Source organism: Pygoscelis adeliae, unplaced genomic scaffold (genome assembly GCF_000699105.1).
Source record: "Pygoscelis adeliae isolate BGI_AS28 unplaced genomic scaffold, ASM69910v1 Scaffold91, whole genome shotgun sequence".
Taxonomy (NCBI): Eukaryota; Metazoa; Chordata; class Aves; order Sphenisciformes; family Spheniscidae; genus Pygoscelis; species Pygoscelis adeliae.
In genome coordinates this window covers 3,513,129-3,531,592 of record NW_008824196.1, presented here as the reverse complement: position 1 = coordinate 3,531,592, position 18,464 = coordinate 3,513,129, and the positions used below count along the sequence as shown (strand labels likewise).

Here is an 18,464-nt window from a genome sequence, read left to right as displayed (position 1 = left end):
TGATCAAGTAAGGGTATAGTAAGATCTTAGGTCTGATTTGTTTCTTGAGATAGGTTAGTGGTCTTGACAGGTGGCCTAGCTGGGTTACGAATCTGGATTATGTAGCACTCTTAATTATGTAGAACTCCAGATTGCAGCTGAACAGGCAGGAATTATTTGGGGACTATACTCAGTGCAATGCAAAGTTGTTTTATTTCAGCGTTTTAACATGCTGGTGGCAAAATAAAAGTGATTGCAAGAACTAAATGAATTCTTAATAACTCAGGAACTTGCAAGGTATGCACTGAAAGGAGGATGAGGGAAAGTAATGGGGTCTTCTTTTGAAACACCTGTTATTCTTGACAGTATTGAAAAAAATCTGGTTATCAGATTGATCAGTGACTGTCACAGACCCAGTTCTGGCCTAGTGTCAAGGAGCATTAACATTTTATGAGTAGAGCCTGTCAATATTGTTAAGCAGACCTGATAAACAATTTCCAAGTGGAAACATTGAACATATTACTGTCTAACTTTGTTATACAAAGAGATAGTGGAATTTAAGTATATTTGATTAAGTGCTGTACATCCGTTTACCACTTTGGCTTGAAGTGTCAGCTGACACTTTTGAAGTTATGCTTATTTGGTTATTCAACTCTGGAAAAAATGTTTTTTTTACTATAATTTTGAAGATGGGCTTTCCATTCCTATTCATCTTAAATAGCTATATTACAGTTCCGCAGAATGAGTTTTCAAATCTCTGACTGATAAATTAGATCAAAATTGTAACATTTTACAAATCTGCTGCATTTATACTTTCTGTCTGTGTGTAAATGACTTGAGGTATAAGAAAATGGAGAATACTATCATTTGAAAATTAAATCCTTGGAGTTGGATTGATTTGAGCAAATTTTCTGCAGGGTCACAATGATAACTTTAATAATAATTTACATTTTGGTTTCATTGTGGTATTCTACATTTTCTGAGTGATAGTGAAAGGATGTAACATACGTTGTGTGGGTTTGGGGAAAATTGTGGTTACTGAAAGCCAGCATTTCTTCACTGAATTAATTGTAGTGATTGCATGATAAATATTACAGCAACTTGAACAGCTTTGCTGTTTCTTAATTGTGTCACACATTGTCTTTCTAACAATACCTAAGCATCTAATTTTGTTATGAATTTGAAGGACTTATAATGGTATGTGGATCCAGGCTTTAATACAGAAATTTTATTGGCAGTTCTGTTCCATTTCAGCTTATTGTGTTAGTTCTTTATTAGATTTTTTTTGAAAATGCAAGTAGTACCAAAGTATTTTGTTAGTTATCAACACAGTTTTACATTACAAAACAAGAGAATTAACTTTATTTTCTTGTGAGATCTTAAGAAGAAGTAGTGACAGACAATTTATTTTAATAGTCTATCAAACTCCTTTTTTCCTGTATTTTCTTAATTAGGTCACCTGGTGTATTTTCTAATGGTTATGCCCAGGAAAGTTAGAAAGGTGTTCAAGAATGGAAGAACTACCAGTAGGAAAGTTTTTACAAGACAGCATTAATATTGATATGATTGGTTTTTTGGCAATAGAATGCTCACAAAGATTGTAGATGAGAATCAGCAATATTACATAGTTTCCAGCTGCTTTAAATTGATCAATATTTTAAGAAACTTTAGTTATTCCAGCCTGATAATAAATTCTGTGTGTGTGTATGTGTTGATCCATCTATTTCTATGTGTATAAATACTGTGTGTATGTGTATATCTATCCAACCCCACCCTTGGTATGATTCCATCCTAAAAGAAGCTTAATTTTTTGGTATTGAATGGGTATGGAACACAAGATTTCCTTTGTCCTGTGCCATGGTTGTCATGAGTTTGTGAGAACACCTCTCCCCAAAACATTTCCAGTTAATGTACTCTTTGTGCACCAATATTGTTGATACGTACAAGTTCTTACTCTTTTCTTGTGTGGAATCATCCCTAAGTGCTACAGTTTCACTATTTTTATCTTGGCATGCTCATATCTGTTGGGATACCTTTGGGACAAGATTTTTGTCTTTCAAGTTTTCTCTGATCGTTCCTAAATTACATACAGTTCATTGAATGCAAGACTTCTTCCCCTAAATTCCAGTTAATGTATCTGTAACTGTTCATCATTCCCTCCTTGCAAATGAGGACAAATGCTAATGGATTGCCTCTCCCACTAACTGGTGGAAGTAATTCCATGTCTTGACTCCTTTTGGATAGCTTGTAAATCAGATTTTTTTTGTTGATAGAAGAGCCCCTGTTTAGGCCCTATTTTCTTATTTCACAATTTATTTGCCTAACAATAATGACTCATAGCAGATTTTGAGAGGCACGTTCAGGTACCTTTGGGAACATGGTTTTGCAGATTATTATAGGATGTAAGATTACATAATGCTACATCTAAGACTAAAATTGTGTCATTCTTACATACAATCCTCATAAATATGCATTCTAATAAGAAATAGCGCCCTCTCTAATATTTATAAGGAAATTGACTTAAAGCTTAAGATATCAATTCTTTTATTGCCTCACTCCAAGCTTTCCTCTACGCTTATGAAATCTTCGCAGGAAGTTATTCTTATCAAATTCTGAAATTTCTGGACTTTTTCCTATGTGTACTTTTACATTCTCCATCTTTTTCACTTTCTGAGTGTTCTTGGATATATTGTTATTATGTTAGTATATGTGTAATACATCTATAATTAAGCAGACAGGCATTACACAACATGCCATATTGGAACCTCAAACTTCTGTGAACCCTTCTCAAGCTATATTAAATAGGATTCTTGGTATGAATTCTGATATGAATATAAATTGCCTGGTGTGCATGTTTGAGTGTGGGCACGCAGATGTAGTATCCATTTCCCGTCTGAGGTTGATCATTTAGTTAGTCTCAGTGACACAGTTGATGAATCAGGTAGCCATCAGAGCAAGCCAAAGTTCAATGTAAGGAATACATAAAAGGTAACTAGCGAGTGATGTCTGTTACAACCATAGACCTTGTCAAGATGTTGGAGGTAGGAGATAATATTGTTGTGAGCACTGTTTGGAGACTGGAGCTCCTAAGGTGTGAGTAGAGACTAATAGGGTTATTTATAAAGATTAATGACTGGGAGTGATTCATTAATGGTAAGATGGTGAGTATTCGTATCAGTAGGAATAGTGAGCAGCATGGAGAATACTAGTGAGTATAATGACTGCAGTAGAAAAGGTGGCAGCAGACTGGGGGCAGCATCAGTTATGTACAGTTTTTAACATGGATTTATAACGGCCAGAGAAATAATGAAATTACTATTTCTTGGGTGCACTTTAGAACCCTACTTTAATATTCATTATAGTCAGTATCTGATCCCAAAATGTTTTAGAATGTGAACATGAATGAAAGAAAAAGACATAAACATTTTTGATAATGGGGGTCACGGCTGTCACAGTGTAAGAATCCTTTCTGCTGGCTGTCTGAGCAACTCCTCTTGCATTTCCAGTCATTTAAGAGAGTCCAGTGTGATGTTACAGGAACAGCCAGTAGTAACTGGCCATTAGTAGTTTCCCCTGCGAGTAACTCCCACAAGTTCAGTTTACTGCAGAATCTTCTTGACTTCCAAAAGCAATGGGAATTCTGATACCCAAAAGTTCTTATTGTGATCCTAAGATCATTCCTACTTTCACTCCAGGAAGTACTTGAGCGAGACTTTAGTCTGTCCATTAGTTTTTATTTACACTGGGTTCTGGCAGCAGAACACAACGGCGCAAACATCAATTTGTTAAAGTTGTTTCCCTTCAAGCTTAACTATATCTCACTAGAGCTAGAAAATAGGCAGAACAACTCCAGTATTTTTGCTATTTTGGCCTAATTTCTTAAAAATGCATTTTTATCAAGATCTGTCTCATTGTGGAAACACAATTCAATATATAGCAGGTAAACAGGAGAAGGGTGAGGAAGTAGTGGCAATGGCGGCATAAGCCTTCAGTGCGTGTTAGAAGCTGGAGTACATTATGTTAGGATGTTCAATAAGGGAAAGTCAACAGGGAGAATGATACAAAAGCAATGCGTGTGTGTGGGGGGGGTTGCTGCATATCTGAGCTTGTGAATTTGGCAAAATTATGAACGGAACTATGACTTTATCTTTTGGCACAAAGGTTTAGATAGTAACGTAGATTAGTTGATTCAGCATCAAGTTACAGTAATGTTTAAATTGATACAGAAACAGGCATTCAGATTTAAGGTTGCTCAGTTGAAACTCCAGCTCATAAGGGAAGCCTTCAGTAATCAGTTGTTGGGTTTCATACCTGTGTTTGGAAATCTCTTTTTTTATCCTAATTGCTTTACAGCATAAATAGTATTCATGAAACTACGTGTATAACTAGAAAAAATGTTAAGTATAGTACTGCTGATAGATTATTTATTTCTGAATTCTTTGGGTAGTTTGTCATTTCAGATGTGCAGGTTTTTGTATTTTAATTTCCTACTTTGTGTTTTCTGAAAACAGAGATAGAAAGAATTCCAGCTCTTTGGCTTGGCTTGCAAAACTTAAACAGTCTTCTTACAATCTTCCTAACACCTTAAAGAACTAAGGAATGCTGTTTGTGTCCTTGCTGGGGAGCATGGGAGGAGGGTAGTGTGCACTGTAGTTTACCTGGCAGTCCCAGTTCTCTGATCATTTAGACTTGGGGCATTTTGAAGCATACCATGGCTGTCTTTCTACCCTCGAAGGGAAAACTGCATGAAATGGCAATGCGCACTCAGATTTCACCTTGGCATGCAGCTGTGAAGCCGTACGTAGGATGTACATATGGGTGAGGACAATAGGATACACCTTCTTGTGAGAACTTTAGGAAGAGTTTGGGAAATGTGATTGCAGAGGGCAGACTGATAGGAAAAAAGCTATTTAGAATTTTAAAATTCTGGGATTGGGCTGTGTAGCATATTAGAAGCACGTATATTTATGGAGTAGTGTGATTATAACTGAATTAGTAGAAACTTTGTTAAACCAAAGCATTAGCAGGAAGAATCATAGAATACCAGGTTGGAAGGGACCTCAACAATCATGTGGTCCAATCTTTCTTGGCAAAAGCATGGTCGAGAGAAGATGGCCCAGCATCCCGTCCAGCTGCATCTTAAAATTGTCCAATGTTGGGGAATCCACCACTTCCCTGGGGAGATTATTCCAATGGCTGATTTGTTCTCATTGTGAAAAATTTTCCTCTTCTGTCCAATCGGAATCTCCCCAGGAGTAACTTGTACCCATTACCCCCCATCTTTTCCACTTGACTCCTTGTAAAAAGGGAGTCTCCATCTTCTTTGGAGGCACCCTTTAAACACTGGAACATGGTGATAAGGTCTCCCCTAAGCCTTCTTTTCTCAAGGCTGAACAAACCCAGTTCTCTCAGCCTTTCCTCATATGGCAGGCTTCCCGGTCCTTTGATCATCTTTGTGGCCCTTTTCTGGACCCTCTCCAGCCTGTCCACATCTTTTTTGCATAGCGGGGACCAAAACTGAACACAGCATTCTAGGTGTGGCCTGACAAGCACTGAGTGGGATAATGACTTCTTTCTCTCTGCTGGTGATGCCCTTGCTGATGCAACCCAGCCAGTTGATGCAACCGTCTTGCCGCAGCAGCACACTGTTCACTGATATTGAGCTTCTTGTCCACCAGGACCCCCAGGTTCCTTTCCACAGAAGACTAAATTTTAGACACAAGGGGGGAAAAGAACACTATCAGGTGGAAAAAGAGTTGTTGTTTTTTTTTTAAGTCCAGCTACTGTTAAGATATGGTGTGGACAGCGGAAAACCCATGGAAAGAAAGAAGGAGAATTAGAGGTGCACAAAGAGCAAAATCAATTGACAAATTTTAGCAACATTTCAAGTAGCATTAAATGATTTCCAGAGTTCGAGAGGTGAAAAGATTAAATAGATCAAATGAATGAATGACAAATTATGAAGAGAGAGCTCATGCACAGAGATAAGGAGTTAACTAGAGCTATCTCAAGGTAACCAGTCTACCTCTGTCTTTACAAAAGGATTCCATTCTCTATAAATTAGTAATGAACTCATTTACTACCAAGGGAGCAGTGGAGATGCACAACAATTTACAGTGAAAAACTGCATGATTTTTCGTGGGAAAATACTATGCATTTAGAAAGCTAGCATCTGTAAACTAGCTTCTGATGTCTGGCACCTAACTTCTAGAGTTTTCATGAAAATGGGAGAATTTACAACAGCCATTTTAAATGTTTTACTGTAGTCAAGCATAATTTTTGAATTTTTCAAAATACATACTTCAGTTATTTTAAAGTAGTCAGAAGAGAAATCAGAAATCTGCAGATCTATCATTCCAGCATGATTTCTGCAGAATGTATGTAAAGATGAATCTTTGCTTTCATTAAGGATTAGAGTGGTGATGGAAGAAAAAAAGACCTTAAAAGTAAACTGAGCTTTTAAATTAATATAAACAGTATCATTTTTATACCTGTCATATATGCATGTAATAATAAAAATTTGCACAAAAGCTCATGCGTATGATTCTAGATTGTTAAAAGCAAGGTTATTCCTAACCCTGGGAAGTCTCCTGAACAACAATAAAGAGATTCAGAGGATTTATATGGTTAAATTCATGCTGTGAAAGAACAACCCCTTCAGTGCCTTAGGAAACTTTCATAAATAGGAATAAAAGAGGTGACAAAGTTCTGAGCTGCTGGTTGCTTTCTTTTAGACACTTCTTGCCTTGAAATCCACAGTTTTAGACAGCCATCTGGGTTCTCTGTCTAACTGGAGAAAGCAGGCACCCAGCAACAGAACTCTAAAAGAGCCAGCAAAAGGAACGGAGAATCATATAATCAGGCCAGTAGTAAAATAGTGAGAGATATTTTCTCTATGGATGTTTAGTTAATTTCTTCAATCTGAGCAGACTGGGGCCAAGGGGCTTGTTCCAAGATCTACAGGTCTGGCCAGTGCCCTAAATTCCTAGTTATTTGGTAAAAAAGTGTTAGAATAAGTGCCTTTCTGGTCTTATAGATGGGATCAGCATGAATCAGACTTGAGATATCCATGGAAAATTGCCTAATTTGTGAACACTGATGGAGTTCAGTCATAAAGTATGCATGGCAAGGCTATCCACTGTCAAGGAAAAAACATTTCGGGCTCTATCCAGGAGTGAAAATATTACCTTCCTTTACAGGGGTAGGTTACAGCTCAGTGGAGAAAATAAGCGTATACTTTTCAGAAGTAGGTGCCCAATTTTTTATTTGTTTTTAAATCTAGCCAAATTTGAGAACTGTTAGTTTCTGGTGGTTCTGACCAGTAAGAAATTCATAAGGTGGGGTGACAAGCAGATATGATTACCTGTCCATTGCCCGTCTCTCATCCCATTCCTATTAAACAAAAAAACTGACAAAAGGAAGAAGAAGCCTCCTCAAGAAACAGTGTAGCATACTATGTATATATATTTGTACATATATGTGTGTGTGTATAATTCATGCAAGGAGAAAATGGACTTACTCGATTAATGCTTAGTAGAAATATAATACTAGACGGGACCAGAAGGATCAGCAGGTCTCCACCCCCCAGAATTACAGGCAGTCATGTAGTAAATACCTAGTTTAGCTAGACTCACAGAACATTTAATCCACATGACTCCTATGCCATGAAAGACAAAATCTTTCTTAGCTCTATAACAAAATATGGGACCCTCAAAAATAGATGACAACTGTAATGTGTTTCTGGAAAAGTGTGGGAAGGTTTGAGATCACCAGTGTCTTTGAGCACTGAAACAGCAGTGCCCTTGTTATGTAAACATACCAGATGATCCTAGGAAGTGAGCCATGTCCAACACTAAGAAAAGAGCAAAGCAAAAAACTTAGCAATCTTACCAATCTGATGCGGGGGAGGGAAGGGAGAATTCCTTCTTGTCTCTTGATATGGGCACCTGGATTCAAACACTGAAACAGTGCCCATGTATGTACTATCATTACTTCATTGCTTATCATCAACTTTTTCCTGTTTGGTTATACAGTCACGTCCTTAAGGTTAACAACATCATTTTAAAATCACGTAGCTTCTGTTAATTCACTACTCTATTTGGAAAGGTATCCAAAACTTCTCTTAAATGATGGAAAATCATCAAACTTTCAGTCCATATTTATTCGTCAGCAATCCATATCTGTTTCATGTTTATAGTCAACTATACCAGTAGTGTTCCTTTTACTTTGACATTTTTTGGTAGAAACTAGTCTGATATGTCCAGTCTTTGACAGAAGCTGTATTACCCTACTGCATTTTATCCAATTTAAATTAATCACATTTATCCTACTTTTGCATCTGCTCTGTGTTACTTTTTCCTTAAAAAAAAAGTCATTTTAATTAATCTTACTTCTATCCCTAATCATTTGCTGTTACTTCTGTTATCCTATCCTTATTTTTTAGGTACTTAGCCTTTACTTTCGTCTATACTACTAACTTCATTGTAAACTGAGATGGAGTAGTCCATAAATGTAGGATCATGCCTAATTTATTCTTTATCTTGTGTGAAGTTCTGTCGAATTAATTGACCTCAGTAAAACATATTGCTGCTTCTCTCTTTTGAGTGAGGTGCATTCCACTCATTCCCAACAGAAGTGAAACTTCCCTATCCTCAGTGTGTAGCAGCCCCTCTTTTCCTATGCTTTCTGTATGTTATTGTTAGGTTTTTTTTTCTTTTTTTTTTTCCAACAAAGCTTTCCATCATTCTCTTTTTGGCCTGTTTTTTTCTTGACAATTAGTCTCTTCTCCTGTTCTTTTTGGTTGTTGGACTTCTAATATCCAGCTTGAAATGCAGATTTATTGGGGAAGAGGAAGATTGTTGCCTTACTTTTTTTTTCTTCTGTAACTTGGATTAGAAATTCCAGATTGTCCTAGCACTCGAACAAAGGATTATATTAACATAAGTACCCCAGAGAGGACGAATGTTATCGGCAATGGTTGGCTGTAATAGAAGACAAGATGGTCTTAGAATTGTTTTTTTCTACAGAAAATATGAATAAAACTTATTTACTTAAAAAAAAAAAGCAACTTTGGAGAGGAAGTTCCATGCATCTAATGCTTTTACTGTTGCAAAAGACATCTTCGTAGAATACAAGTCTCCGCTTAGATGCTTGACAGGCTAGCTGTAGTCATTCATGAAATGAATAAACAAACTGGGGAAAAAAAAAATCAAGCCTTTCTGACTTGACTTGTGATTGCACTCAAAATTCACCTAAACAACACAGAGACAATTTTAGTATTTAATGTAATAAGAAATTTCAGCATGCTGTAGTACTACATGATATCCTGAAAATATTTTTTAAAAGGACTCCATGCCTCAGTGGAAAATCGTCACCTGTAGTCAGATGTCTGCTGCAGAAATTGCAGTGTCAATTTAAAATACTATTACTCGGCAGTAGTTTCCTCCACCCAGTGGCAGAGATAACAGGAGAGAGGGTGTGAGCAGAACCATTCACGCAGTCCACCTGCCGGCTTTCTGCACAACCAGTGACTTAAGCAGATAATCATCAGCTGTGGTTGGTAATGCCTCAGACTTGAATGTCTCTTCCATGAGCAGCTGATCAGAGTCTGTCTTTAGCAAACTTATAAAAGCGACAAAGAAATGAGATGCAATTAAAAAATACTCTCAGCCTATATTCCTGCAATCACCTTTATAGTTTACAAAATCTAAAATTCAGCATATCAAAATTGTATTGGTCTTTTCATTGTTCAAATGGTTACTGTGTATGCCATCACATACGTGTCATTTACAAAATACAACATATCAAAAAGCATGGTTTAATATCACTTGAGGTATAGCAATTGATGTTAAAACAACACTTCGGATTTTGCTTTGTTCTATCTAGTTAGATGGATCACTGCTTGTTAAACCTCATTGTTACACTTCTAAAGAAAATGCATGTAAAATATTAAGGGCCTGACTGTGCAACTACGCATATGTAAGTAGTTCATGGTCTAAGCGAGATACTTTTACTCACGTTGAGTAATGACTTCAAGATTTGTGCTTGATATGATCTGTATATGCCAGCACTACTCTTACAGTATGTATTCTCTTCATGTGCATAAAAGTTAGGACTTAACCACTAGTATACTTTATATCATACTCTACTTTTCAAAGCAAGTAGAATGGATATTGTGTCTATAGCGTTCTTGCAACTGTAACTTGCTTTTGATGATTTTTCCTCTTTGTGAATTCTCTTCGCCAGGTATCTTCGGATCTTTCAATGGTGGGTGGTGCACCTGTTATTACTGTAGAACCAGATGATACAGTCGCTTATACTTTGAGTGTATCTCCGTGGAGACGAGGAATCTTTCAAGGTACAATGTAGAACCCAAATATATAAAATCCCTATAAATTAGCAGATTAAACCTGTTTACATTTAATGCTTACATTTCTGTTCAACATAACGTTTCTTCTGGAAGTAAGGCTATAATTACTGGTGATGCTGGGTTTTAAGCTGGCTCATATTTTTATTTGTAAAGGTATATTACTGCTAAAAATGTGATCAGGTCATTAAAAAATGCCAGCATATGTGCAACTTCATGCATTTAATTGGTCCCATGAAAATTGACTCAATAGGAATTAATGATTTTGAATTATCACCAAGTTCTTGGGTCTAAATTTAATTTTCCAAAACCTGCTGAATAGCTGTAGTTATTTTAGCACTACTAGAATCAAAGATTTAAAGGCAGAGACCAGAATTTGATTCTTTCCCTTGATTAAAGTTCAGTTTGTTGACCACAAGGCAAGAGTACATACATAGAATGTAGTGAACCTGATTCCTTCTTCGAGATGTGTAGAGGCTAGGGATATCTAAAATTAATTGCAAATAATTTGCGTCAGTCCATGTTTATACTGGTATTCTTATGACACAATAGGAAGACTCTTGCTTGTTTTAACTAACATTGGCATGTTAGTGCTTAATGTTTTCTCCTGAGAAGAATTTTTTTAAACAATTTTTTTTAACAATTCAAATGTCATAATTTTCAAATGCTTAGTAATAATTATACAATTCCGTGGTGCTCATTCTTCACCTCAGAACCTGAAAAGCATGATTGTGAGAATAATGCTGTCCAATCAGTCTTTTTCTTCCTTGTAGAGTAGCTATTGTAGTAACTCTCAGCAGAGCAAAGTACGAGACTGTGTTTGGGAGTGAATTATGGGAACAGAAGAGACTGTCTTAAGGTAACTGAATAGTGCTCAGGAAACCTAGATTTTAACAACTTCTTAAACAAAAGGATTCCTAATATTGGATAAATCTCTTAATGCCAAATGCCTAGTGTATAGTTTTGATTTTGTGGGTTCTTAACTCCAAACACTTGATTCTGCTGCCTTGTTAGACAATTGAGATTAATGACAGCTGTTTTTTCAACATTAAAAAGCTATTAAGTCTTGTCCCTGAGGATGCCAAACTAGTTTTCTCTTTTGGCCATTTTGGTTTTAGTATCTGATGTGTAAAATGTAAGTAATAATGCCATCTCACGTCACAGGTGATTTGTGAAAAGAAATTAATACTTGTAACAAAGCTTGGCCTAGTGCCACAGGAAGACTGCAGTGCCTTCTTGCTAAATCTGTAGCCCGGAGACAAATTTCACTTTCTCTGAATAGGAGTCAGATGTCAATGAAATTTGTGACTATCAAAAATGTTCACCAGGAAATATTGAGGCTGTACTATATTTTAACTTACGCCTTTTTTCTCAGGCTTTAAAGATTTAGGAATATTATCTTCTGGCATAGAAAATCCCCAATTCTTTTATATGTACTGAAAGTTTCAGTAGAAGAGGTTCCAAGGGATCTATCATACGGCAAATGAATACCAGGTGGTAAAAGCCATGCCTTCAAAGGGACAGAGGCGGCATGTTCGGATAGACCTCTCCTATGTTCTGTCATTCCCCTAACTTCTATTACAATGGTTTCCATTATGTTTGGAAGTATTCTACGTTCACTGAGTGAGAAAAAGAGAGAACAGTCAGTCTCTCTAACCCGACAGAAGAGTTATTGGTTCAAAGGCTGGGAAGCCAGAAATGCTCTTTTTTCAGAAAACAGTTAATTTATTGTATGCTTTAAAATAACTTGATAGAAGGCTGAAGTTATCCTTTGAAAAGAGACAGGGCCCAGTTCTCGACCATCCACCCCCTGGCTCAGCGCTTGCTTTAATCACTACCTTAGGAAATCATGTTCATTCTTCCTCTGGAGCAGGGACAGTTCCGGTTATGTCACAGAAATTTGTGCACGCTCTCTGATCATTCAGCTGCTGTAGGAGGGAGGGAGGTGGAGGAAGAAAGGCCACTGTCACAGGTTTGAAAGGCAGCTACTGATTTTGCTGTCTGATGTTAGGTGTGATATAAACCTAAGTACCAGGTGTTCTATCTAAGGTAACATCAGTTAGGAAGTGCTTACTTTGTGGCTTCAAGGAGAATGGAAGTCAGTCTGCTTCATACCGTGCAAGGCTGGGAAGTCATATTTGTTCCCCAAAGCAGAATTTTCAGCTCCTGAGAAACTTTATTGTCAAAGCTGAGATATATACGAATTTTTGGCACTTCTAGGATTTTTCAGCAGCCAGCCTGAAGCTTGAGGATCACAGATCAGATGTTGGTGATTCAAGTGGGAATTAATTAGGGCTCAGGAATCTTAGTCCTTTCTAGGTTCAAGATACTATAGGTAAAGGATAATTTAAACACCCAAAAAGAAAGGTACTCTTCATTCAGTTTGGTGAATTTGTTTAGAGGGGAATAAATAATCCATGGGGCAAATATGTTGAATGCTTGATCATAAAAAGCAATGCTCAAAAGCTGTCCACCGAGTGAGTAAGTTTTAGCCTATGGGGAAAAAAGAACAACTATTTAGATATCTAGTTGAAGACTGTCATAGTGCTGATGGATGATTTCAAGTTTAGAACTCCCTAACTTGTAAGCATAAAACTTTGTAACCTTGGTATTCTAGTGCTGTTTTTGTCATATTAAAAGAAATTCTTGTAAAAGGACTTTTACTATATAAATTGTTGTGCTGAGCAAATGGTCTGCATTTTTCCTTTACATTCAAAGTCTTTTTTGTTGCAAAATTATATGGCTGCAAAATTACACTTCTTCTGCTTTCCTTCTGGCTATTTTACGATTGCGAAGCTAAAAACGGGCCCAGTTCTTTTCAATTGGAAGCATTCCAATAGAGGGCTAATATTATATGCTTAGGCTGGTTTGTAGCTGTATGACAGCTTTAACATAGAAATAATAGCTAATAAACATCTCACAGAAGGTTCTGGCACCAGATAAAATTCTTCAGCAATCTGTTTTCTAATAGAGCAATTTCCTTTAGGTTTGATAAAGCATCTTCTACATATTACTTTATCTTTTATGAAACTCTTATTTCTGCTTTCTGCAGAATAGACCAGAATTTTTCCAGAACAGACCGAAGCTCATAATGCTTGAATATTTCTTGCGCAAAAAATACACACCTGTTACAGTCAGTGTCCTTTTATCCACAAAAATTTACTAGCTTTTGGAAAGGAACTTTCTGATTTTATGAATCACCTTTCATTTATTTTTTAAGTATATCTGTACGTAGTAGGCAGCACTTTTCCATGTTACTTGAGTTTTTGAAGCTTACATTGAGGAAAAAGGGCAGTATATTACAGGCCATGACCTGTCAGATGGAGCTGTAGGACAATTTTAATGAGATGGTGAAGATCATGCCAATACATTCTGGCCTGTAAATGAGATGATTAAACTTGTTTGTTTAACAGTATTTCCCTTCAACTCTTGTTTGACATCTGATTTAAAAAAAAAAAAATACTGGCCATTTCTTTGTTTAGAGGAATTCTGTAAATTGATCTGCTGAGCACTCTAATTTCAATGGAATAATAAAATCACACGCGGGAGGAAGACCATCTCTGTACCTTCTCATAGCCATTGCCCTATTTCCAGCAACTGTCGGTACCTTTGCTTTAAGCGCTTCCTTTTCAGCTGAGACGTCCTAACATATTGAGACTAATTCATCTGTAATAAAGACAAAGTTAGAAGGATCTTCTGGTTGCTTGATTACTGTGAATGGCTCTGGCATACCTCCACTGCTGGATCACTGGAGTTCACTGAGGAAGGGCTGCTCTGTTTGTACATGCCACTGCCTGGCAAGATGATCCTCAGCATACCCTTTCTATCTATCCTAGTGCAGTTGGAGTTGCATACTCCTGTGCCCTTTCATATCATGGTTTCATTGTCACATTAAGAACAGACAGTGAGAATTATAAATAAAACAATTCACCTCTTCATTAAATGCCAGAAAACCATGTATGAATGGTAGTTGACAGCAGGATTTGCCGCTTGCTTATTTCTCCTATGTATGAGTCTTAAAGCTTATTCTGCTTCCTTTTCACTGGTGCAGGGAGCAATTTATTTAGCCCCAGTGCACCAACAAGTAGTAGGATTTACAGAAACTCTTTAGAATTTACATAGATCATCATAGAGGTTTTCCTAGGCAAAATAGAGATTATAAATTTTTGTTGTAACCTACGGTAAATATCTTTTTTTTGTCAGTAGAAAAATTGCCAGAAGAAAAATTGGCCAAAGCTATAGCTTACAGAAATTACACTCATCTTTTTAATTTATCTTATCTCTTCTGTGGAACTTTTCTGAGGCAGCAACTATACATTGATTTCACTGGCCAGAAAAGGTCAGAAAAAAATAGAACACCCTCCTCCTCCTCCCAAGACCTATGCTTGCTAAGATCATGTTGGTATATTTAAACCACAAGCCAAACATTTCTGTATCTTCTCAGATTTGTGTGATTAATTCCGTGGCCACATAGCCTTCTGTTCTTGTTTCCACTTAAAATATTGGGATATTGTGGGCTTTTATCATCTCTCTGCACCGGAACTAATCATGTACAATACAGATCTTTCAAATAGTCCATTCGAATTGCACAGAAAGGAAAAAGTTGAGTATTTCTTGGTTTCTTAATTGGATTCGGGGATGTGGTATTGTAGTGTATAGCCAGAGTCAGTCTAACATGTAGTGTTGCAATTAGAATTTTATTGGGAAATAAAACAGCCTGCCTCCTTTTAAAGGGATTCATCTTCTCTAAAGCAATATAAAACAAGGCTTTGGTATTAATATGTGCGCTGAAGCTGTATAAAATGTTTAAACACTGGATAGTAAAGCTAGAAAATTTACAACGACGTTTTGACCGAGAAACCTTTTAAAGCAATGTTGTATCAGCAAAAAGAAAACCTCCACAATTTATGTCATTTTTAATTATTCATTTTCAGTATAATTCTAGAAATATTTGTATTGTTGCTTTGGTGAGTTTAGTATTTTTTCTTATGAAATGTGTACATGCCAAAGGACAGCTGAGAAGAGGAGTGGTATTTTCTAAAATACTTAATGGTGACATAATTCTGTGGACAACTGAATCAGTGAGAATTGTATCTCTGTCATGTACGTGACGTGTTTGTTTTTGAATTTATGCTTTAAAAATTGTCAGCCATGATATTTTGACAAGTTACATCATTGTATAATGTATGTCAGACCTGAAAGTCAGAACTGAACAAATAGATGCAAGAAAAAAACCCAAACACTGGAGACAGTTATTCATGAACAAATTATAATTTATCAGTTGCTTTGCAGCATCAGTAAGGTAATAGAACATATCGCTGCCTTTGCTGAAGACAGTGTAAGCAACAGTGGGTTCTGTAGGATGACAGTGCGTTCACAGCCGAAAGACTAAAACTGCCTCTATCAAAGCCCTTATGTAACATAGGAGCCAAGCTCAGCAGAACCTTATGAAAAAATGAAAGTGTGCTTATTTGTTATTTTAAATCTGTCATTTTTGATGCAGTGTTTCTGCACCTTTCAAATGTGTTTTTTATTACTTCACAGAGTGCTAAGGACTTTTTATTACTCTTCATTGTAAAAAAATCTTTTTCCCATCCTGCAAAACACCTTTTGACTGGAATTTTTTTGTAGCCCGTAATTTGAATAAATTCATATATATATGTACCATTATCTATCTTAATCTGCAAGAGTGATCATTGGATTGCACCATTCACTCCCGAACCAGGAGAGCGTTCTGCTTAGGGCAATATTATACTTCCTAGGAAAACATTCCGCCTTAACTTAAAGAATCAAGTCATGCAGAGCATACTATGTAGTAAGTATCCTCACTGATAAGGATTCTGCATTCTATATTTGACTTGAAATTAATACACTTTTTTTTGTTATTTGCAGTTCTCGCCAGCAATGATTTTCTTTTTTCCCCCTAATAAATACTAAAAAATTTAAATAGCTCTGAACCAGTACTAGAACTTTGGTGCCCATGAAAATTATGAAAGACAATTTATGAATATTTTAAGATTAAGCAGATAAAGTGAGTTTAAAAATGTATGCCATCTGTACTAAAACTGATTATTTTTTATTGAAATACTTTGACAGATTTAATTGAGTGCCTTGCAGAGACCTGAATACATTACATCAATCCAGTCACCTTTATTGATCAAGATTTTAACCTCATTAATTCTGTTTGTTTGAGATTGTTTTCCATAAAGAAAGAAAATTGAGTGTCAGCAATTATAGTGCAATTCTTCACTGGTTTTTTGATTGTGTGATTGCCGGATTATCAGCACAGTGGTTTAGCAATTCAGGTAGTTTTTAGTTACCATAGTTCTCCCGTTAGCTCTTGAAATATTTTTGAGCATTAGCAATTTACGCTTCTGGAACTTTTCAAGCGTTCCAAGATTTCCTGCAAATAAAAAATAATTATTCAGAGTTCTTCAGCCAATTATTTTGAAGCTTTTGAGAGTATGTTTTGTGCAGAGCCAAAAAAGTTAGTTTGTTTTACCATAGTGCTACTTACTGATGAAATAAAAATTTTTCAACTGTCAACACTCGCGTTCTGTCCCTCTTTCTCTCACGCACATATATGCACAATACAATACTCTGAAATGCCATTGGTAAAGAAAACCCTCCATTGTCACTGGAAGCAAGGACTATAAGGAAAATAAATTTTAAAATGAAGTGAAACAAAATATTCTCTACTGTAAGGATGCTTTAGAATTTATGAATTTAGTGCTTTTCAGCATTTACTCAAGTATTTTTAATCAAATTTAAAGCTGTAATTTTGCATTTTTTTTCTCATTTGCTTGTAATTGTTGACAACTCTCAAGTATATTGATAGTAAGGATGGTATTTAAAATTAGTGAAGTCTTTCTCTTGCACTTTGCTTCTTTCTTATATTGTGCTGCATTAAACCAAAATTATACTAGGATTATATATTGAGACACAACATTAAGATTAATTAGTCAGTATTTATCCTAAGATCCATTAGCTATTAGTGCCATCAAATATGTCCTCTTACATCAATATTTATATACCTTGAGCATTTTCTTCAGACTTTATTCCCCTGAGCTTTCCATAATGGTTTTATTTTTTTATTGTACTTACACATCGACCTTGTCTTTGAAGATTTTTTAAAAAAATATTTGATCATTTCCTGAAATTGCAATCACTCTCCTGCTTATCTGGACACAATTTCTGGCTTCGATACTGAGGTTAATTTTAGGAATTTGTAAAAATTTTCCATTTAAAATTGTTTTTGTTTTGTTTTTAATTATTTCTATTTTATTATATTTATATTTTTATAATTTTTCTTCACAGAGGGAAGAAAATCTGGGATTCTAATATTTTTTAATTTAAAACTATATACTTCCTTTCTCTGGATTTAAGTACACACCTGTTTCCATTTTTTTTGTTTTGTTTTGAACTTTGGTGTCTTATACCTGTGCTACCCAGTTGCTGTGTCTCAGTGACAAGAGAGTGGCAATGTGAAGATGATAAACCTTGCTTCCCTGTAACGATTCAATGTAATCCTTAGCAGAAATAATTTGTCAGTGTTTGTCATGTTGAAATGGCCAACTGATCATAGAATCATAGAATACTTTGGGTTGGAAGGGACCTCTAAAGGTCATCTAGTCCAACCCCGCTGCTGTGGGCAGGGACATCTTCAACTAGATCAGGTTGCTCAGAGCCCCGTCCAACCTGACCTTGAATGTTTCCAGGGATGGGGCATCCACCACCTCTCTGGGCAACCTGTGCCAGTGTTTCACCACCCTCAGCGTAAAAAATTTCTTCCTTATATGTAGTCTAAATCTACCCCCTTTTAGTTTAAAGCCATTCCCCATTGTCCTATCGCAACAGGCCCTGTTAAAAAGTTTGTCCCCATCTTTCTTATAAGCCCCCTTCAAGTATTGAAAGGCTGCAATAAGGTCTTCCCAGAGCCTTCTCTTCTCCAGGCTGAACAACCCCAACGCTCAGCCTTTCTTCATAGGAGAGGTGTTCCAGCCCTCTCACCATTTTTGTAGCCCTCCTCTGGACCCGCTCTAGCAGGTCCATGCCTTTCTTGTGCTGGAGACCCCAGAGCTGGATCCAGTACTCCAGGTGGGGTCTCATGAGAGTGGAG

General features: G+C 36.4%; 1 protein-coding gene across 1 annotated transcript in view; it reads left to right on the top strand.

Moving 5' to 3' along the window:
* LOC103925977 (chromosome unknown open reading frame, human CXorf30) overlaps window positions 1-18,464 on the top strand; it is a 181,235-nt gene that overhangs the window by 11,289 nt on the left and 151,482 nt on the right. Inside the window, exon 5 of the mRNA XM_009334787.1 lies at window positions 10,225-10,336. Within this exon, the coding sequence (XP_009333062.1) occupies window positions 10,225-10,336 (112 nt within the window). The remainder of the gene's footprint in view (window positions 1-10,224; window positions 10,337-18,464) is intronic.